The 23,278-nt window shown below is 44.3% G+C and overlaps 2 protein-coding genes across 2 annotated transcripts in view; one reads left to right on the top strand and one right to left on the bottom strand.

Moving 5' to 3' along the window:
• Positions 1-3,472, bottom strand: part of LOC8031331 (DNA repair and recombination protein RAD54B) — a 71,600-nt gene extending 68,128 nt beyond the window's left edge. Inside the window, exon 1 of the mRNA XM_040217932.2 lies at positions 3,218-3,472. Within this exon, the coding sequence (XP_040073866.1) occupies positions 3,218-3,307 (90 nt within the window). The 5' untranslated portion in view covers positions 3,308-3,472. The remainder of the gene's footprint in view (positions 1-3,217) is intronic.
• Positions 3,473-3,664: 192 nt separating this feature from the next.
• Positions 3,665-23,278, top strand: part of LOC8031337 (protein neuralized) — a 46,764-nt gene continuing 27,150 nt past the window's right edge. The window contains exons 1-3 of the mRNA XM_029974050.4: positions 3,665-3,908; positions 13,782-14,022; positions 16,314-16,424. Coding sequence (XP_029829910.2) covers positions 3,884-3,908; positions 13,782-14,022; positions 16,314-16,424 — 377 coding nt within the window. The 5' untranslated portion in view covers positions 3,665-3,883. The remainder of the gene's footprint in view (positions 3,909-13,781; positions 14,023-16,313; positions 16,425-23,278) is intronic.

The following is a 23,278-nucleotide window of genomic DNA, read 5'->3' as shown; positions in this document are numbered from 1 at the left end:
ATCTCGTGTAACGCAGCATGAATCCCGGGAACCTAGAAGTGACGTCCACCAGGTCGTTGTCTCGTAGTACGTCGCGAAGTGTAGTGGCACTGCTGTCTTTCCCGGCAACACCACCAGTCCTGTCTGTAGAGCCAAGAACGCAGTTGAAGTCTCCCCCAAGCACGATGTCCCCAGGGGTGTCCAACATGTGCCTCATCATCTCGAAGAAAACCTGTCGCTCGCTTAGGCTGTTCGGAGCATACACCGAGATAAAACATATTAGCTGGTCACCGATGAGGCAGTCTGCCGTCGCGCAGCGCCCATCGTCACCCAGGTCCCGGTCCACAATGGCGATGTTCCCCCGTTTCCACACGAGCACCGCCGTTCCCCCCGAAAACCTCGTTGTGAGCGTGTGGATACAATAAAAATCATGCCCGAAGGCACGCACAAATGATTTGGCCATCTCTGGCGTCGATAATTTTGTCCCTTGAATCAAAGCGATATCTACCCTTTCCCTATTTAGTAAATCGAGGAGCCACTGTTTCCGCTCCCAGGTGATCAAACTGACCATATTTAGAGTTCCAATTTTAAAAAGCTTTTCCGCGGGCCTTGACTTATGTTCAGTTTGGAGGAGGGGGTGGATAAAAGCTCAAGAAACGCTTGGGAGAGGGTCTTCTGCGGGAGAGGGGACTCCGCCTGGTGGAGAGGGGTCTTCGTTTTTCTTCCCCCTCAACTTCATTTTGTTTGCCTGGTCTTCCTCCAATGCCTGGGTTGCCTTTTTCTTGTTGTTTTTCTTTTTCGTTGGGGCCGGCTGCCATCCTTCGCTGTCCTTGGCTGACGTGTCCTCGTTGACGCATTCCGGTTCTTCGTCAACAAAGGCGGGGGGAGTGGATGGGTTTGTCACTTCCCCCGTTTCCTCTGGCACAATGGCGATGGGAGCCGGGGAGGCCGTAGCCTCTCCGGCCGCTGCTGCCGCCGCTTCACCATTAGTCGCCTTGTCTCCCTCGCTGGCTCCACAGGGCTGGTCGTCGACGTTTTCCATGACATTTGGGAGGCTCACGGCGTGTGTCTCCAACTCTTCCATGTCGGCATTGTCAAGCTGCTCTCCAAAGTGCTCGGGCCTCCTGGCGCTGCGGGTCATGTCTGCGTATGATTGCGTGCATTGTTCCGGCTCGTGACCGAACCCACGACACAGTCTGCACTATGGAGCTACACATTGTCGCCGCATGTGGCCGACCTTCTCGCAGCGCAGGCAGAGGGGCGGCCGCCCCGGCACCGAGAACAGCACCTTCATACCATCGATGTTTCCCTGGTGTGGCAGCTTGTCCGGGCTGACGCCGTCTCCCAGGATCATGGTCACGTTCCTGGTGGTAGTTTCCAGGTTACCGAAGCCCTCTTGTCTCCACATCTCACGTTCCACGCGCTTGACTCGGCCGAATGGCGTAAGCAGTTGTTTGACGACTTCGTCCGATGTCGGGATGGGCACCCAGTGCACCTTCCAACGAGTTCTCCCACACCAAGGCACAAGGCATCTTTTCCCTTTGACGACCAGTTCCGACCTGGCAGCCAGAGCGTCCCTTGATTCAGCGCTGTGGAGGGTCACCATCCAAACGTGTTTGAACTGGAAAGGGCCCAGGCCGGCGATCTCCTCCATGTTCAGCACGCCTTTGAGTGCGTCCCCGAAGTCCTCGATTCGGTACGGTCTCGCCGAAGGGTCCCCGTGCAGAATAACAGTGTTGAGAGCGTTCTGACCTTTCAACAGTTGTGGCAGGATGACCTTGAACTCAGTCGACGTGGTAGCCATGACGCAAGAAACCCGGCCGGGAGCGGCCGTACTCGCTGCTCCGCGGGAGCCCATTTTTGTGCGACCTCCTTCGACGGGAGTGCGCGGGAAACTGTTGCTATGCCACCGCTTAGAAAACTCGTTGTGACCATTCGTTTTATACGAGATAAGCGGAGTGCGTATAGGCCATTTCCGTCCGAAGTACACTCCGGAGTGCGTATAGCTTTACTCCGCAGTGATGCACGCGCCGTACACTGATCTTTATGACAATTGCTGGATCGCACTTCCCCGCACCGCAAATGAGGCCACCGTCGGCCATCTTACGAGATATGCTGTCAAGCCTAGACAGTTACCATGGTTACCGTGTGTAGGTCACGTGAAAACAGAGGCAAAGGTCACATGACCGCCGCCTTGACAACACTTCAGCGGCACTCGTAAGATGGCCGACCGGTGGCCTCAATCGCGCAATGGGCTCGAAGCGGGGAAGCGCGATCCAGCAATTGCCATAGAGATCAGTGGCGCCGTCCGACTCTCTTTTGGACATAGAGATCATACATACTAACTCTAGAGGAAAAAGTCCGCCATTTTCCCATGCATTCTGGCTGCTGCAAGCGGCGGAGCATGCAGGCAGACCCTCGGGGTCCCACACATGGTTACCGACTGCCTTCGATTCCACAAATATAATTATATCATCAGAGCAGTTTCGTGAACTTCAACAATCCACGAACTTACCGGTGGAAAGATATTCGCGTTCCTTTCAAAGCTTTCTTTTTGCATAGCGCGCAAATGTACGGCCTCCCGTCAACACCAAACTAAACCAGATAACCGGCTTCGCGGGTGGCTGCGTTTTGGGAATACGAAACCGCGCAACCACCAGATTTCCGAGATTTCGACAGAAGGGAAGTTAATGCAGCGTAATCAGTATGCTACTTGTTATAAGCGTTAGAATAGCTCAGAATTTAGTTTACAACGTTAAATTATCACTGTTCATATTGCTGAGAGTTTTCAGTCTTCGCGATTACCATTGCGACTGTCGTCCTTCAGCTGGCAACATTGGTTTCTTTCTCTCGTGTTCTGTCGCTCTCTTTCGCGATCTTTCACTCGGGACCCAGGGTGTCGGCGCGCGGGATTTGCCACTCCTCATCCACCTTTACACCCCTGCTTTTGGACGGCACTTGTAGGCGCGATCGGAGTGCCGTCGGACGGCACTGTAGACACGGCCAATAAATAACAAGTTCCGGCCCAAACGCTCTATAAAAATTCGACAACAAAAACCGGTAAAAAAAGAAAGTATTTTTACACAGCCGAAGCACGGATTGATCGTGAAACAGGCATGTGTAAAGATAGGTGAGCGTTTGTCCGGTTACACTGAGATATATACTCAGCTTTTCATTTGTCTACACGTTCTGTTACTTTTTGTTGTTTTTTTTTAGTTAGATATTTAACTGTTGTTACCTTGTCTTCGGCAATCGACGTCCGATTTGTGAGGAACGGGGAGTTGAACTTTCTGTTCGCAGAATGGTGAAGCACGAAGGATTTCCGCATGCTTGCTATCAGGATGTGGCGTTATTACGCCGTTCTACTGGCGGCTTGCGCTTAAAATTCTAACTGCAACACTGGGTAGTATTTGACGAAATAAGATGTCAAACGTGCACCCAACTTTGGCGCGTCTCAAAATGTTGAAGTAAAAAAAAAAAAACTCCAAGTGTTGTAACAACGTTGCCAGAATCTAGATTTGTTTTGCGCTATGTCACATTACATTATTAGGAGCCAATCTAAATACATTTTTATAATAAATTAATCTTTTGATTAATTATAATAAAACTTGTTTTCAATTATTAAATAATAATAAAATAAAAATGACACGATTCAGAACTACGTAAGTGACGCTAAATGCCCTCCGGCTACTAACCAGCTGAGCCCGTGGTGGTTATCGGTTCGTTCGTGGGGCTGTAGCGGCTGTAGTTCTTTTTTGTGGTTCGTTCTTCTGTCGGTTCTGTCCAGTTCTGTAATCAAGCTCGTTGGCATTGCTTGTTATTAATCTTGCCACGTCCTAACGTTATGTAGCTAAGTCAGTAAGTAACTATAGTCAGCGCATCAAGATACTAAATGTGTTGAAAAATGGGCAACACAAACACCTCTCCCTGTAAGTACCCTTGGGGCCCTGTTTCGGGTGTAGCGTATCATTTCGCCCGTCGCCCGTCAGCCACGATTCCTATTACCTTATAAATATCTTCGATATTAGAATCGACGATTTTTGGAATTCACGGTTCGAGAGCCACCGGATGAAATTTAGGCTTCGATCCAGCGTTCGCTCGCCCAGCCTGGCGCGTTCTTCGGCACGGCCTGCTCGGCGGTGCCTCGAAGGCGCAATTCCACTGGTTCACGAACCGTGAGCTCGGTAAACGGTCTAGTGCTAGCCCGTGCCCTTATTCAACGACTGGCAATGTGTGTTGCACCGTACCGATGTGTGGCGGCGGGAACGGAGCCATTTTTCTTGACCGATTGGACTTGGACTTTCGACCCCCGCGGACGAGAGGGTAAACAAACGTAACATCGCGCAACCCGGAACTGATCGTTGTAATTGCACGTGTGTATCGCGACCTATCGGTTTCCGAGGTGTGACAGCAGCTTTCCGGCTGTCAGAAGTATCCGCTGCAAGTTGTTAACGTTGCAATCAAAAGCCGCAGGCCTTTTATCTGGCGAAAATTGAAGCAGTAATTTTCTTCTCTCTTTTTTTTTTTCTTTCTTTTTTTCTTTTCGTTTCGGTGTAGCGGTAGTAGATTTGCTGTTTTTATTTCTTTCCATTTTGCAAGCGAGTTTATCCACGGAACGTCATCCTTTTCCGTCGACAGCGAGTAGTTGCTCGTTTGTGCTGGGTGTTTTGAAGGAGCTTTCTTATGTAAGGAAGCTTTCCTCCGGTATTAGTTTTAGGGAAGCACGCACAGTGGAGATTTACTAATTGTACCACGCATTTATAACAGTCTTCCCTATTTTATTTGGGTGAATGGTTTCTCATTTCGTCCAAGTTAAGAACCATGAAAGTAAATGAAGAGCACAGGCAAGCTGGTTGCATATTGCATATGTAATGACATAAATCACCGCCTGTTTCTTTTTTTTTTTTTTTTTAATTATTTAGCGCAGATGAAGCTCAACGAAATTCGCCTTGCTTGAAGAAGAGTATTGTATGCTGCAAATACCAATTATGTATTTGTTTGGGATCCTGGTGGGATTTTGTTCATGTATCAAAAATAAACTGGACTTGCGTCGGGTGCCTTGCAGCCTAAGATAAAGAAATTCTACTTTGGCCGTAGGAAAGCCCAGGGGTGAGAGTCGGACACAAAGTGCTTCTAGGAAAGAAAAGAAAAGGCCCGAGCTATTTGTGTTTTTAGTGTTGTTAAAGCTTGAAACCAGATATCTCAGGATTCATTTGGCATCCATATTTACAAAATAATTTCTGGAAGCTACCAGCATCGCAGCTGCAACGTGTGAATTTTCGCTTAAGCTTTCTAGCAAGTTTTATACACTGAATAAAATTCTAAATGCAGTGTCTGGGCAGAAATGCACCCACCATCATAGCCACAAAAGTGCCCTAAACATTCATTATGCTTCACAAATAATGTAGCCACAAAATTGCATAAAACCTTTATAGTTCTTCAATAATGTTGAATTTACATTACCATGAGCTGGTCGATTCTGATTGAGTAATTGAAATATCGAGACACCACTTTTATCAGTGAGATACCATTTTATTGTTGCTCTTTCAGTCCTGATTTGGGTGTCTTGTTCTTACAAGACACTTATATGTTTGTGTGAAGGGCAGGAATTCATTGCCAAGGCTGCATCATTGCTAGCAGAAAGCCTGAAAAAAGCAGAATATGACTGACCTTTGTTTGATAGCCTATCCTTGGTTGAAGCCATTAATAAGGGCTGCTATCTACAGATAGTGACAAGCTAGGAATTCAGTAGAAGCTCTGCCTCCAGCATGCGCTCGTGTTTGATAGCCTATCCTTGGTTGAAGCCATTAATAAGAGCTGCTATCTACAGTTAGTGACAAGCTAGGAATTCAGTAGAAGCTCTGCCTCCAGCATGCGCTCGGTGCCTTCTGTCAGACTTTGGCTGTGCTTGCAACGAACTGTTACAAAGGGCAGATAATTTGTGCTGGAGGCAGGGCATCTTCTGAATTCTCAACCTGTCACCAACTATAGTGGTACATCATGGAGAAATGAGGAGTCAAAGATGTTAGCATGTCTTAGTTGCAATGACTCAGAGGCATTGAAACTATGACATACTATCACCTTGAGGAAAAATTAACGCAAGAAAATCTCTTCGAAATAATGGTGAGGATATAAACAAGCGGACAAAGGCCTTTAGCTGGAGGCTGGCTGCTACATTGAATGACTATAGTCGGTTGCAAGCTAAGAAAAAACCGGAAATGCCTCTCAGCGGAATATGTAATCCTATGCCGAGAAACGCCAGCCAATCGTTTTCATGACGTCACGATTCCGTGGACCAATCGCGATCCTTTTGAAAAGAAAAAAAAAAAAAGCTCAACATGGCTGCTGGCTTTAGCAACGCGACGCTAGTTTCTCGTGACAATTATTCTGCTTTTTTGCACAGTGTTTTACGTGCTTGAGGTTACGCCACGAAATCTTAATGGTATCGGCTTGCGTTTGCAGCAGTTTTTGCGCGACAACATGAGAATCCAGCAACGCTATCCCCAACGAAAATTTCGAAGCGGGCGCGAGGCTTAGCACTGCTGAGAGGTATGTTAGACAGTATCTTGGACAGAAAATGAATTGGGAAGACGGTACATTGGACATGACTTTCTTTCTTTACTAAACAGCTATTTCGTTGACAAAAACATATTCTAACTTGCTAGCGAACTACTTTCTCGACAGCGGAGGCACTTCAGATGGGCGCAATGCGCTTGTGGGTGGAGCTAGAAGATTGTTCTCAGGTTGCATCCGACTATAGTATGTTTTATTTTGTTTTTATCACTTCTCACCTTTGACTTGGGGTCACATATCGCAGGATCTTTAGGCTTCCATTGTATCAATAAATTACAAAACACTGTTTGGCATCAGGTTTCATTACTTTTCCCCGCGCTACTGAGCGGGATGTTCTGAGAGGTTCCTTCATTTGTACAGACTTGTGCAGAAGGACACGCATAGCAAGTGTCATACTTTTGAGGAGAAATTGCGGCAAAAGGAACTCGACTTCAAGGTTGATTCATCGCCAGATGCTCATTGTTCAGACCACTTAGGAGTTTCTTTTGTTGCCATCTACCGCTGCTGCTGCAGTTGTAAAGCCATTTTGCATTTTGTTCTGTCTGTTCTCACTTCTTGTTTATTTTATTTTCTCTGACTTTGCCCTTTTATTTCTCTTACTTGGGAGACTTCAGCATGCTTTGCTTGAATATGGAGATGGCCACTACATTGTGGTTGAAAATGCATGTCTTGCAGAGAAAAAGTGAGACACATAATAAGCATGTTTATACTGGGGGAAAAAAAAACAAAAAAACTCTAGACGGGTACACGGAAAAGAGGATGAGCATGACAACGAGCCATTGTCTTGTTTGTCCCTTTTTTTGTTTTCCATTGGCTGTGGTTCTTTTTTTTTTTTTTTAATGTAAGACCTGGCATTAGCTTGCCCATGTATTAACCCACATTGTAGTAATAATACTGCAAATTGGGTGATTTGGTAAGGCATAATTACTAACCAGTGCATAGGTAGACAGTTACCCAAAAATCCAAACACACAAAAAATAAACTCTCACAGCACTGGAACTATCAAGTCATCTATATTTAGTCAAACTTCCTCTTCATCGACCCCAAGAAATAGAAAGGAAAAGTGAAAGACAAGGCAAAAGGAGGAAAGATAAAAGACAAGGAATGGAAAGAAGACTAAAAAAAGGAGGAAAAGGGAAAGACAAGGCAAAAGGAGGAAAGATAAAAGACGAGGAATGGAAAGAAGACTAGAAAAAGGAAGGTAGAACACAAAGAAAAGGAAAGGAAGGAGAATTATTAACACTGCAGAGTCCAAGAGTGACAAAAAGTACAAAAATAATTACAAAAATGAATGGCAAAAATATTTAAACCAGGGCCCATTTGTCCAAAGCGCAGTTAAGCGCTAACCGCGACTAAAATTAGCCTCAGTCCCTAGAAGAGGGATTTTGAAATCATGTGACTGGCTCGGTAGAAATGCGGGGAGCCACGCATGGCCTCGTCGCTTCGTTTGACAAAATGGCTGCGGTGTACACAGTTTCCACGTTCGCGTTTGCGTTTGTCTTCAGGGCCCGTTTGTTCAAACCCGGTTAACTTTTACCGCACTTGAATGTTAACCGCCCTTCCCTACTAGGTACCTACAAGTACCTAGCCAAGTTTGACGAGGCTGGATGAGCGATAGCTCCGTGTTTTATTGTAGGGTGGTAGCTGGTGTCACCTACCGGTTGTAGCGAATATAAGTGGCTTCCGTGGAAAAAGTTCCCACAAAGGGGTACCCAACAACGCGCGCTACCGGGTTCTCGCGATGCAGTGCAGTATACATTTGAGTGGACAAATCTTTTGTTGCTCGTGGTATAGATATTAGGTAACGTAAAACTAAATTCACCCTTGTTTGGAATATTTCTAAATGCTTGGCTGTCTGAATTGGAGACAAGCCTCGTTGAAATTTCCTTCCAATTTTGAAAGAGGACGACAAAGTTCAGATTTAGAAACAATAAGAAAGAAGTGAGCAGTGCAACGTGGGTGGTACATTGGCAGGATGGTTGGCCAGCATGTAAGAACTCTATATAACACCATCATAAATTGTAAAACCTGTAATTCGGCTCCAGTGAAAATAGACCTATTAGTAAATTACCCAAGCATCGAAGAGAACGCTGAAAGTTTAATTCTACGGTCCACGCGCGCTGGCTTTTCTCTTGTAAAAGATTCGAAATAAATAATCATAATGAGGCTTTGACGAACGCGCGTGCAAGGCAAAATTTGTTTCAGACTTTTTGCTTCAGAACAATTACCACTGCAGACGCCAGCACGTGCAATGCGTGTAACTACACTCGTAGCATGCACCTCGATACTTAGGAAATTTAGAAAAAGGCCTATTGGGACGCTGTCTGCTTTTGTGTGCTATCAATACCCGGCCGATTGAGTCAAGGCAATCCACTTTCCAAAAACTTTGCCATGCCGACAATTATCACATTCATTTATTTATTTATTGATACTGCCGGCCGCTAATACGCAGCCAAGGCAAGGAGATATACACAATAAAATGCACTTGAAAATAAAATACATAGGTGTGGTGGCGTTACAACTCGTAGAGGAATAAAGGGCCAACAGATGCCCTTGATAGGATTTTCCCATGCAAAGAATGACTACACAAAAGGATCTTTTACAACTACACGTCACAAAAACACACGTAAACATAAAAACACAGTACAAACCTATAAAAAAAGAAATATCTAAAGCATGACTAGTAGAAAAGCACAATCACAGACAATCAATTTAGGCTTAGGAATGGCCAGAATCTAAAGACTGCCTAAAAAATGTGGCGAGGTCATTGCTCATACTTTGCGATTTAGGTGAGGTAAGCAAAGCAAAAGCCTCCTGCACCATTCATTGCTGACTAACGCGCTCAATATTGCAGCTACAACGACATATTAGTTCCAAAGCAAGTTGCGCTCACTCACCGGGGCACCGCCATGTTTCCCTGCATCCCTACCGAGCCAGTCACGTGATTTCAAAATCTCTCCCCTAGGTACTGCGGCTAATTTTAGCTGCGGTTAGCGATTAACCACGCTTCGAGCAAACAGGCCTGGGTGATATGCTGGCCTATAGCCGAACACACTGCAAAAAAGTAAACACGTCTTCAATTGGCACAGTCAGCTAAAAAATAGTCAGAGTGCAGGCGAGCTGGTGTAAGTTGAACATGATTGTAAACCTGAGACTGGGGCAGAAAGAGAACACAACAGAAGGTAGTAAAAGAGGAGGCATTCATGTTCAACAGTCAGCTACTTTGTCACATATGTTGAAAGGGTGGTCTATTCATTTCCCCTTTCCTGTGGAAAAGAGTGCTTTGGACAGATTGGACAATGTTTAATGCCTGTCTGCATGAGTACCACAACAACATTGCAATGCCAACTCTGGTTACTTTGGCATTCATTGTAGGGATTGTGACTGTCCTGCTCGACTGGACAACTGTGCTGTATTAGGCAAGAGTAAAAACCAGCTCATCCGATATATTATAGAAGCAGAGAACATTGAACAGCGGGTTGCCCAGTGAGTTAGCAATCTGTCCTTAACCTTATTGGAAAAACAACTGCATTATTTAGACAGAAGCTGTATTTGAATGTAGGCCAGTACATCCCCTGGTTTATTTTTATATTTCTGAGATTATTTTTGTAATTAACTTTTGTAACTCTTGGACTTTTTATAACTCGTGGATTATTTATACCAAGAGTGTATTCGACAAGAGGCCAGCATATCAGATGATTTATATATTTTTGTGCTTAATTTTTGTAATTATTTTTGCAATTTTTGTAACTCTTGGACCCTGCAGTGTCATTATTATTCTCCTTTTCCGTTTCTTGGTGTTTTACTTTCCTTTTTCTAGTCTTCTCTCCTTTTCTTTGTCTTTTACCGTTCCTCCCTTTGCTTTGTCTTTCACTTTTCCTTTCTTTTGTTTGTTGGGCTGGCATCCTATTTTTTGAGGTCTAAGAAGAGGAAGTTTGACTAAATATAGATGAGTTGATAGCTCAGCGCTGTTTGTGTATTTTTTGTTTGGATTTTTAAGTAACTGCCTACCTGTGCGCTGGTTCATAATTATGTAGTAATAAACACACCCTGCATCACATGTTGTCGTAATGTGTGGACTTTTGAGGGTTTGCTGTGTAGTCAACTTTGCTCTTTACCTTGTACAGTTGTTGGGAATTCTGAAGCACACAGCTCTGTGCTGTATTGTGGGAGGCTGCATAGTATCTGACAGCACCATTTACTAAACCCCAATTTATAAAGTTTGTGTTGAATGGTGCTTTGTCATTCACTTCTCAAATCCAAGGATAGATCACATCATCTGGATCCTTCTTTCACTATAAAAGCCACGCGTGCATGGTGAAGTGTAGTTCTAAGTTCTCAGATGTGATCCAAAAAATGATTGCAAAAAGTTGTGTCCTTTCACAAACCGAACCTGCAAGGACTCGTGATGGGAGGTGACACTAGCGCTAAAAAGATACGACGATGGCATGCTTTCTAGCTGCCAAAGTTGAAGTGGGGTCATCTTCACATTAGCAGCATTTTCCAGCACAGGTGGTATAGACTGACGCGCTGTTTACAAACAAGCCCCCGTTTGCCCACACCAGGTGTGGGCACTGCGCATGCGCAGAAACCGAATGCCAGTGAACTGAAGCGTCTGCGCATGCGCAGTACCGTCGAAAGCGGCACCGCAGCAGCGTGACGTCGGGGACGCATGTTGGTCTATAGTTCTCTCTGTTCTTTGCCCTTATTCTTTTGGAGCATTCTTAAAATTATATCAAACTAAAAAAAAAAAAAAATTTTTTTTAAATGTATTTAGATAGAACACTGTTGTTTACCTCCCCCTCCCCTTTTACACATGCACAAAAAAATTGCAATATTTAAGTTAGAAGGCTTTTTTTTTTTTTTTTTTTTTTTTTTTTTGTATAGTGACATGCTTTTGTTTGGTGCTTCTTTTTTTTTTGGATAGCGTACCAAAAGAGGAAGTATGTTTCAGAATTGCTCCTCACTCAAATGAGTAACCATAAAAATATTGTGCTAATTTTTTTTTATTTTTTTTCATGTAGGGTTTTATTTTGTGACATATGTCTGCAGCCCAGGCAATTTAAAATGAATTAGGGGTTCAGTGTTTTTGGGAGCAATTCTGAAACATAGTTCCATATGGGGTTGACTTGCCGGAATAATTAGAATTGCTTCCGACTTGAAATGTTACATCATAACTATTGCGCTCAGAAAACTTCAGGGGAAATTTTATTTCATGACATACATGTCCTATCCAGCAACATAAAAAAATAATTTTGGAGGGAAGAGTTGAGTCTCCCCTGATTCCCTCTTTTTATTCAAGAAAGAGGGGGAGCCTCATTCTTTCTGCGGGGAGAAGCTCAGACCTAAAATATTTTACTAGGTGAATATAGGTCACTCCGTGAACGCAGTAGGCTCAACACGGACAGGGTCTGAGACGTTTGGATGACTGGGTAGCTGCACATTTGGTCTGCAGTCAGCTTGGTCACATTGTCCTGATCTTTTCTAACCGTAGAGTATTTTAGCAGGCTTTCAAAATTCAGTCAAGCGGCTATGAAGCTGCCGGACATTTTAGTTATTGCGACAGTGCCCCTGTGTGTAATTAGTTGCAATCCTGCATTACAGCAGCGCAGAATTAATGGTAAGGAAACTGGAGACGCCAGAGGCACGTTTAGCAGGCAAGTAAACATTGAAGTAGTTGATAATGTGACAGTTGCGAGAGCACCCCAAAATGTTAGATGTTAGCGACTTTATTTTTGCAGGCTTCATATTTCATAGGCTTTGCAGAGGCATTTCACTGGGACAAAGGTTTTTGGTTGTGCGACCGGAAGAGGTATGTTTTCGACATCGTACGATGATCAGGGTGTCTAGCGGCTGGGAAAACCGGGAATTGTCAGGGAAATTTTAATTACCGGGAAAAATCGGAGAATTGTCAGGGATATTGTCAAAAAGCGAGCCCAGTCAGGAAAATTGAGCCAGAAACGCCATTGAGTGCCCTGAGCAAAGACTTGAGGACTTGGGGGCAGGAAAATAGGCAATGAATTCTGCTTGGAGCGGAGCGCGGGCTCTGCTCACCTGATGTAGAATGTGCTACCTGATGCGAAGGGAACAGCCGAGAAATGCAGTCCAAGCTTTGGATTGGATTGGATTGAGGGTTCTACAATAGGTTACATCCAGTTAGAGCTACTAGATTTAGTAACAAATGGAAAAGCCGCAGACCTGAATCCAATCCAAGCCTTAAGCCAAAAGTATCCAAAAGTGTGCATCTGGCAACCGTGCTGCCATTCAGTTATTGACGTGTGTGGTTGAGCATCCTGTATTCATTGTGTTTCCGGAAGTGGCCTTTTCACTGACAATGTTGGCAGCAAGAAAGTGCTTGTTTAATCCGGACTTGACCAACCCGAATATTTCGGAATATGCAAGTTGGATTAAGTCCGTGCAAAATGATCCTCACAGTGCTCAATGCCTTGTGTTGTAATTGTCTTATATATGTAACCGCCTCTACAGTGGTCAGGGTATTTCACCAGAAGTTGTCAGGGAAAACCTGGAAAAGTCAGGGAATTTCAAAATAATAATTTGCTAGACAGCCTGATGATGTAATGCACAATTTTTTGCCACTTTATTTTCATGTGTCGAAACTTTGCAGAGGACAATAGGAACGTAATTTATAAAAGGGGTGCCTAATATTTTGTGAGTAATTGACAAGCTGTTGAATAGGTGATGTTGGTTCTTAGACCAGTTGAGTTGAAGCAATATTTCGGGACTTCCACGACAATCATTTAAAAATCTGTTTAAGAGCTCTTTCACAAGTGCACTTTTACTCATTTTGTTCAATAAGAAAGGAATTATTTCTGGTTAAGTAAATATGTACAACAGCTCACTATTTGCATAGCACCAACCGTTGTTCCACAAATGCAGTTGCCGTTTGCATCCGTGTTCCCCAATTTTCCCAGTTCCAGGTTGTTGATTGCTCACATTTCCCAAAGAGGCATTGAGCGAGAAGGTAAGAGCGAAAGATTGGAGAGAATTCTGCCACCGAGGCTGCTAGCCCATGAGGGTAGGTATCGGCGCTGCCATCGCCATGTGTAATGCAAATGAGCCAAGTGGCCTGTACACTCCCTAGTAAAGTGTCTGGAGACCCGTTTCTATGGGGAGAGGAGGAATGGGGAGCAGGAAACTGGGAACCGGTTTTCTTTCCAGCAGAAGACTATTCTGTAGGTCAGCCTTTAAGTACTCCCGATGTCTTGCAGTGTCATCACACAGCCCGGTGGGACGAGCGATTGGGGGCGGCCAGGCATTCTCGAGCGGGCAGCCCATGGGCTTCCACGAGGTGCACGGGGAGAATGTGCGCCTGGAGCAGGGCAACAAAGTAGCCCGGCGGGCAGAGAGCTTCTGCAAGGCCATCGTCTTCAGCTCCCGCCCCGTCCAGGTCAACGAGAAGGTGGTGCTCCGGCTCACCGAGATCTCCAACAGCTGGAGCGGGGCACTGCGGTACACGCCCCGCTTTCACTAATTTTTGTCTATACTAGTGTCTCGTTTGCCGGCATCCTGAGAGAAAGATACAGAGAGGAAGTACAGTACAGGCTAGAAATACGGTATTTTCTGGCTTACAGGCCAGAAAATATCGTATTTTCTGGCCTGTAAGTCGCACCACTTTATAAACGGCTGTCTTCAGGAAAAGTCGGTATGTAAGTCGCTCATCATTACGAAGCGCTGCAAAGGATGGTGCACAGGGTTGCTGCACTAGTTGCACGTAGCGTTACCAGAGATACAGAGGTGAGAATGTAATGCTAGCAGTTGAAGAGAGGAAAAAGGGACTCCCGTCTTACCCGGACTCTTCTTTATGTACCCTCACATTGCCTTTCTCTGCCTAGAAGACTAGCCTGTCACTCTAAATTAGTGCAAAAGCAGCTTTCCTCTCTTTCCCGCCCGTGGCTTCCTTGGCACTGCGCACATTTAGTGGGATGGAGTATACTATGCCGCCACGCTTCAGAATCTTGGGACAGCCGGAATAGCAGGCTGTCAGTGGGTGCTCTGCCGTTTCTCCTTTGTCGTATGTGTTCATATCACCTACATCTTACACAGTCGAGATCCCCACTTATAAAAAAAATGTAATACAAGTCGCGTCGTCATATAAAACGCATTGACGGAAATTTGGGAAAAAAACCAAGACTTATGCGTTGTAAAATATAATGTTATGGAGACTTGTCAGGTGTACAGAGTGCAGCACACTTACAGTAGTACAAATGTGTGATCGCCGGTTTCTGTTTTTCTCAGAAATCAAAGGCTGTCGTCAAAACTACTAGTGTGGTCACAAGTACTCTTTCAGGAAACAAACCTTAGCGGTAAGATTTGTACCCAACAGTACTCTGTACAAGAAAAATGCAAAGAAGTGCAGACATTGCTTTCTGCACTATCTTTGTTGTGCGGTCTGCTTAGTGACTGCTTGTGAGTTGGGCTTTTTGGTTGTCAACATTTACGTGTGATTAGCTTGGGCAGTCCTATTTCGGTAGTATACATGTTTTCTTGTTTTTTTTTAAATTTATTTTGTGAGGAACGCTGCTATGTACAGGCATGAGGGAAAGGGCCCTATAGGAAACCAAGCAAGTGCTAATCTTTATTTGTTTTGCAGAAGTCTTTTTTTATCACAAGCATTTAGAAGAGCGAATTTGTCCATGACTGATGTTTTTATTGATGTTGATTGCATGCAAGGTTCTAGTAATCAGATTTAAAATAATGCCAAATAGTTTACAAAACTCTTAATGCTGAATATTTTTTATTGATGCCCCAAACTAGTATATTCAGTATGAATTTCTCTTTTTCAGTAACTTGCTTAAACCTAGAATATTACTTGGTATTGCCGAATTGTGCAGTGTGTGTGTGCGCTAGCCGAGTGGGCGCTAACGGTTGTAGTACTGCACTGGCTAAATTGCTCATCTACATCCGAGAGACAAGTTGCCCGTCGAGGCAGGCTATCTTCAAGCTGTATAAACATGCAACACAATTTTTGTTTTTTAGAGCGCAGCTCTTAGGCATCTGTTTCATGCTTGAGCGGCAGCTTCGGCGGCGGCGTAACTGCGTGTTGCATTATGGAACGTTTTCCATAATGATGTCACGTGTGACATCATGAGGGTTACCCTCGTGGGGGTTAGGAGGTTACTCTCAAGAGGGTTACGAGCGTAATGAGGGTTACCCTGGCAAGGCTAATGAGGGTTACCCTCACGAAGGTAATGAGGGTTACCTTCACGAGGGTAACGTCACATGTGACGTCATTATAGGAAACATGTAACGTATGACATCACACACATCTAACGTTGCCAATGTTCCCGCTAAATTTAGCGGGGAAATTTTTCCGCTAAATTTTGTGGGAAAACAGCAGAGAAGCGAACCCCCCCCCCCCCCCCCCCCCTCCCTCCTTCCCGAGATTACCACACGTCATTTGAAGCGCCACCGAGAGGCTGTGCTTCCAAACCTGCGTATTCTGCGGAATAAACAATAGTTGTCGTAACATCCGTCTTCCAAACAATGGTACTTCGAACATTGGGAGGCGAACCCTTGAGAGAGGGGCGGTATACACGTGAGAGCAGTGTCTATGGACAGTTTTCACAATGTAGTTGATCTAGTAACATGTGCCTAGACTCACCAGCACTAATTTCTGTTACTTCTGTCCAAGAAAATGTATGAGATGACGAACATTCGGGGAATGGCAGAACTGGTGTAGTTCCTCCCCAGGAACATTGTAGTACGGCTAAGTGTGCTCAGCTGTGCTTTCTCTTGTGCAGGCTTGGGTTCACCGCACATGATCCAGCAACCCTGGAGGGCAACCTGCCGAAGTACGCCTGTCCGGACCTGACCAACCGTCCTGGCAACTGGGCCAAAGCCCTTGGTGAAAGGTGTGCCCACTCCTCTTTTGTCTACACTATGTGCTGGTGGTGATGGTCTGAGAATACCCCAATTTTGCCACGAATATGGTAAAGAATGATCTACAGTCTGTTGCAACGTAAGATCTTCAACAAAAGCTCTGCCTTCAGCGCAAGCTTTTCTGCCTTCAGTAACATTTCAGTGCCTCGTCAGCATACACAGCTTAACAGGCACATGCTAGATGCAGAGCTTCTCCCGCAGAGCATGTGTTGCAACAGACTATGGAATGTGCATTACTGTGAAACCCGTTTAGAACGAACCCACGTACAGCGAATTAATTTCAATATAGAACTCGCAAAAAATTTAAATAAAAATGCATGTAAAAAGTATGTTTTATAACGAACAACATATTGGCTGTATCGAACTTTTTCCCCGGGAAGGCTTCCAAAAACGCGCAAACATTCGTCTTCTAGCCTGTCCTTTCCCCCAAAAAAGAAGTAGGAAAGAAAGAAAATTCCAAAAGCTCAAGTTGCGAACCAAATTGAGCGAAGAGAAGCGATTCAGAAAGGAGAGGGGAAGGAGAGGGGAAGAAAGTTAAAAGAACACACTCTGCACTTATGCAAAAGAAAAAAAGAAAAGTCTTTTTAGCATGTTGTTAGAAGGCGGAAGTGAAAAGATGAGAAAGGAAGAGAAGCTCGCACCCTACAACGAACTCATTGTGGAAGTTCATTGTAAATGTTTTTTTGCTATATCGTACTGATTGTAGCGTTTCCTGCTGTTTGTTTTAAACGGGTTTGTAATACCGTCTGTTTACTCCAGAGCTCTTACCAGCATAATTTAAGATGTTTGTCCTAGTTGCAGACTAATTGACTGCTCTACTTTTGAGGGGTCTTGACAGAATTTGGCATGTACTAAGTGCACTGATCCCATTCCACAAAATAATTTTTTAGATCCTGTAAGTTTGTGGGCCGTACAGTGACTGCCTTTTGCGAGAACAGTCTTTTTACTTGAAAATGCAATCGCATTGGCAACCACACAAGCTCCCGTGTGTGCAAAACTCTTTCGACAAGGTCTCTTCAGAAAATGTTTTTGTTTGACTTTTTTACATTTTAATATTTCTAAAAAATAACAAAAAACATTGAACATCCATTTGATATTCATTGCATGCATACATTTGTAAGAAGCAGAGGTGGTCCAGTTGCGCCATTTGCGCCATTTTGATAAATTCCCCCTTGCCTGCGCCGAAAGGGAGAAATTGCGCCAAACTGCGCCCAAGCGAACAAAGCTGCAAACGAATTGACTTTTGGAAGAGTTTCGTTTTCGTCTCCGCAATCTTCTCGTCAAAATGGACGGCGCCGTGAGTACTTTCGGTTATCCCACACGTGCTTCTAGTGCGTGAACAATCAAATAAAATCGGTCACATACCCTTATTTAGCGTGCATGTGCTGCTCATAGCTTTCCTACCAATTTACCTTGGGACTCACTTATGTGGGGAGTTTTTCGTATTTGCACGTGCTTTCTACGAGCGTCTGATCGATGTCTGGCTGTAGTAAACAATGCTTCCCTGTTCATGCTCTCGAATCACCGCTTTAAAAAGTTTTGCACTACAATTGCGTTTTGGCACCAGTTCGTATAAGCTTGAATTACTGCTGCCCACCTGACTTTGCAGCAAGCCTGTGTTTCTTCTTGTCCTCATCTATGCGCAATGGACTCGGGTTTGCCTTCTCCGTTTTTTTTTTTTTTTGTTATTTCATATTTTGTCTTGGTGCGTATCGACGCTGATCACTTACTGGAACCAGGGTGGAAAAAATAGTGATTAAAAAAGAAAAAAATTGATTTATGTGATTTAAATTAGATTTTTATGATTTAAATTGCTGATATGCTGCTCTAACATTTTATGCTCCTAATCTGCTCCAAGCTGTAGACTTTTTGTGCTCTGAAGTTGCTCCAAGGTGCGTAAACTGCTGCTCCAAAACAAGAATTTTGTTCTCCCAAGCTGCTCCAAAATTTAGATTTTTCTGCTCCAACAATTGCTCCAAAACCTGTTTCACCTGTACCTAACCTGTCTTGCCCCTGATAATTGTATCTGCATCCGCAGACTTTATATCCGTATCCAAACTGCATCCGTGAAATTCGGAACCGCATCCGACTCAATTCGGGCATTCCTGAATAAAAATGAGAAAAGGCATATTGATAATATCTTATAATTAAGGGTGTGCGAATACCGAATAGTAGTTTTCGAATCGAATACCGAATCGAATCGATGAAAAAAAGCCGAATATCGAATCGAATATCGAATAGTGATTTATTTGTAGGAAGTTTTCAAAGTGTGCTGCGAATGAGATTATTATATGTGCAGAGTATGCGCCTGGTACAGAATATGCATATTGTACGGAACAAAAGCTGAAATGTAAAAAAATTCAGGTGAAAAAAAAAAGCAGTTGCTGTTGGACGTTGGGCACTAAATATCCAATTTTATGGCGCAAACATAATCTACCGTAAACGTTGCAAAAAAAACGAAAGTTACAATCTTTTTTCTCGTTAAAAGCACAACCTAACACGGCAACTTTTTTAAAAATATTTGTATAGCTCAGAAAAGGGGCATTTTTGCAATAGTTGGTCTCCATTTTAAAGGGCCCCTGAAAGGAAAAAAAAGCTTTTTAAAGCAGTCTGGTTAGGACATGCGTGTCAAAAAATAAATTTTACATGAAAAAAAAAAAAAAAAAATTTAGAGCAATATTGGTGGCGAGAGATTTCTTTTTTAAATTTTGCGCGCAAATCCATGTCATTCAGCTCGGCTTCTCATTGGTAACGATGGTCATTCAAATCAGCTTCTCATTGGCCAATAGAATGAGTGGCAGCTTAGATGTTGGTTATAAAATCTTTGTGATCTCTTGAAATCGCCTTTTGAATTACATATTTGTAGGTTTAAAAAACAATCCATTGAATGAACGTCTTAATTGTTTACAAATGTTTTACACAATCTTAACTTCCGTTCGGATACCACAACGTACACAACAAACGAAAGCTTCGCCATTTTTTTTTTCTGTCATGGTCGCCGTTTTGTAACGCGTCTCGCATACCTTGTGTATTTCGGGTGGTTTTATAATTTTATTGTGTTTATATGTGAAGACCTCCTGAAGAGGGCTTGTTGCTTGTGTTAGTTAGTCATCGTAGGTACTTAAGGCCCGTTCACACGATGCATCTTTCTCGCGCATCTAGTGTCGCGAAACGTAGTTTCGCGAAATGGTTGCGCCGTCTGAACGAGTCTGAAAAGGACGCGCGCATCTAAAAAAAGTTGCGCGCACACCTCGCTTCTGGAGCGAGCTTTTGCTGAAACTTTGCCGAGTCCTGTCAATCACTCTGAGGGCGCCGCCAATGGCCGCTCAGAAACGCTCTCACGTGACCTTTGAGGGGGGAGCGAGCTGTTTGAGAAGACCACTTAACTGCCGGTGTTGTAGCCGAGCCAAATCCGAGAAAAACCGAAACCACGAACGATCGATACTGCCGGCGCTTCAACGAGCACGTAAAGCGCCACTGAAGGAAAAGTGAGTAGCATATCGGAAAAAAATCCAGCGATGGACGAAGACGTAATTGATGATGATGATAATTCGCGTCTATCTTTAGTCATAATTAAGAAATAAAACCTTGAGACAAGGAAACAAAAAGGGACGTACACAGTACCTTCTCAAAACCAGCACAGCGTACAGCTCTCATTTACTTCCACAACAGTCTTCTTCTTTGTCAACCTCCATCCAAATTATACATATTCAATAGTAAATAAAGTAAATGGCAGTAAATGACAATTCAACAACTAGTAAATGACAATTTAAGAGTAAATTAAGTAAACGGAAGTAAATGACAGCTGTATGCTGTGCTGCTTTTAAGACGGTGGGGTGTATGTCCTTTTTGTTTCCTTGTCTTAAGGTTTTATTTCTTAATTATGATTGTTCACCAGCTCGCCTGCGTTTTGACTCTTAGAATGTGGCGGGAGATGGAGAACACGGCGCTGAATGGCTAATGGTGATGATGATGATGTTGGCTTTCAACTGAAGCGCCACTTTATGGTCAACACCCAAACTATTTTCGCGAGTCTAAACGTCATCGTTGTTGCACGTGAAGCGGTACGTGTGAACGAGCACATCTCGCGAAACTTGAGTGTCGCGAAACTGTTGCGCGCCTAAAAGATGCATCGTGTGAACAGACCTTTAGGAAGTGGCGCGGGGTGACAGGTGTTTGTTTTTCTGCTCTTTTTTGCGTGATTTGTGTGTCCCGTTTACCCCATCTTTTGTTTGTTTGCTGGCGCACGCCAGTGCCAATTTTGTTTTAGAGGTCGGTTCCCGTAAAGCGTTTAGTGAAGGCACGCGGCACTGCGTGTCCTTGCGGCTGCTTGAAGGGTCGTGCGGCTCGGACGGACTTGTCGAGGCACCCGCTTCGCTGCCGTCCGCGGCGTTGCGGGTGCTTCTTCGCGAGCGGTTGCCTTGCGGCGATCGGAGCGGATGCCTTCCGGCTGGCAAGGCGTGTCCTCGTACGGGCGAGGGCCCAGCTGCTGGCAGCGTTGAAGGAACCGACGCTTCAGGTCAGGGTCCATCTTGACGACTATGTACTGTGTGTACGACCACAGCACCACGGTGACCACGGTACGTGCCCGGTATGATGGTACGACATGCGACCGGCAGACACAGGGGCTGTGTTCCAAACCTTACCCAAGTGGGTCTGAGTTACTCTGGCAGATCGTATCACATGACAGCACAGATAGAAAAACGCTGGACGCGGGTAAGTTTTAGAACGCCAAGGGTACAAAACCCTTACTTTGGAGTAAGATAAAGTAAATTTTGGAACATGGCCAGGAAGTAGCAATGGCTCTCGTACGGGGCGCAGCCAAGCCAGCCAAGCAGCCAAGCCGATCAACTACAAAGAGGCGGGGAGTACCTCTCCTCCATGCGCCCGAAATGCCGAGAGAGAAAACAAGTGGAAAGGAGGTGACTACCGCCTAAATTTCGTCTGGCACAGTCAATATTGCTCTAAAAAAAGGTTTTTTTCGTGTAAAATACATTTTTTGACACGCGTGTCCCAACCAGGCTGTTTTAAAAAAACTTTTTTTTCTTTTTAGGGGCCCTTTAAGGAAGAAAAAGGGCACCTGGGATTTTATTTCACATAAATAAACAGATTGGTGTTGAATCGGAGTAAGCATGCTTAAACAATAAAATCTGAAGTAAGAAAAAAAAATGTGGTTAGGTGGCGCAAGTCATCGTCCAACTGCCAATATGCATCCATTTTTCCGCCTCTCTATCCTGTTTTAGAGAGCCTTGAATTAAAAGGGGGAGCAAGCAAAACTGAAATTACGGAGACGGCTCCAGCGCAGATTGGTCGTAAGTGCGCACGTGTTTTGTTGTCGCGTGGAAAGAAGGCAAGCGAACAGAAGAGCAACGACGCCTGCCCTGTTTGCTCGATGCCGATCGACGCTTTCGTCTTTTCGTCACCTTCTCGTAGTGCGTAATTCAAACAAGGCTATCGAACGGTTGGAAACCCTCTCAAATTTAGGCACTTTAGAGCTATTTGTAGCGGGAGCTCGCGTTGCTACTTCGATGCATGCTCTGAAGTGCACGACCGTAGCGGTAGCGGGCCTTTGGAAACAATCTACTAAAACTCCCCATTATTTCTTCGTTTCGTTTCATTCCGAATCAGAATTTGCGGCTTGCGGTTCCAAAAGAATGGCGACGATAGCTCGGCTGGTTTCATCGGCGTGGTTAACGTGTTTTTTTTTTCTGTGATCATGCAGTCGCCGATTTCTGTGAGTGCGGCAAGTGTGTTTTACATCAGCGCTTCAATTTGGAACGAGGGGCTTTACTCGTGAAAAGAATTAAACATGGCGCAGAATTCCGGCTTCCCAACAATTCCTCTCTGGAAGCGGCACAAATGGGATGTTTCGGTTGTGATTCAAGGGTAGATTGTGTTTGTGATGTTTGTTACTTTTTTTTTTTCTAACCTGTGCGTTAGATTTTTGTGGAATGGTAGGACCAAGAGGTGTTTCTCGCATGGTCTAGCATCACGTCGCTTACATCGGGAGAAAAAATGGCTTTTTTGTCAGCTCCGCACCGACCGCGCGTCTTTGGCCGATTATATTGAATATTCGAGTGACCGAATACTGGGAATTTGGTTCGCGAATCAAATTATTTGGGACCTTTTTATTCAATACGAATTCGTATATTCGAGTATTCGCACAGCCCTACTTATAATATAAGCCATCTGCCTACCTTTCTACAAAGAACTTTTTGTGCAAGAACACGGCGAAAGTCATTTTCTTGTATTCTGTTTTATCATACTTATATGATAAGCGATCATGCTTCCAGGAAAATTTCATAACGCTGGAAAGACTCTCGCAGTTATGAGATCGTCTTGGGAGTCCGTGGCATTGACACCCTGTCCAGTAGATGCGTTTAAAAGAAAGGAAATTTATTTTTGCTTTGTAAAACCCGCTTCAAGCATGCGCGTATTTTATAAACATGAAAATTGACAAAGGACAGACTAATAACATTGTGTCATTTTATTTAGGCCAAATAATAAAAAGTAGGAGGGGAAAGGCGCTCGCTCGCCACAGCAAATACTTGTGTATATGTCGTGAGGCGCGAGTACCCCACTGGGAAAATATCAAAATATTCAATATTGGTAACAGCTCCTATCGGTTACAGTTTTAAGCACGAACCCTCAACTGTATGCTCGGAACCATATACTTAAAAAAATTGACGGCATCTCCACGTGGTGAATGATGTTGATTGGGGCGAAGCTCTGGTGGTGCTTGTCTACGTAGACGCTAAGCCGCAGCATGCCGAGCCTTTCGTTCATTTTCATCCATGTCAGAAAGAGAATGTGTGGTATGGAATGT

The sequence above is a fragment of the Ixodes scapularis genome, unplaced genomic scaffold (genome assembly GCF_016920785.2).
Source record: "Ixodes scapularis isolate PalLabHiFi unplaced genomic scaffold, ASM1692078v2 PGA_scaffold1__304_contigs__length_218370807, whole genome shotgun sequence".
Taxonomy (NCBI): Eukaryota; Metazoa; Arthropoda; class Arachnida; order Ixodida; family Ixodidae; genus Ixodes; species Ixodes scapularis.
This window is presented reverse-complemented; position numbering and strand designations above follow the sequence as displayed.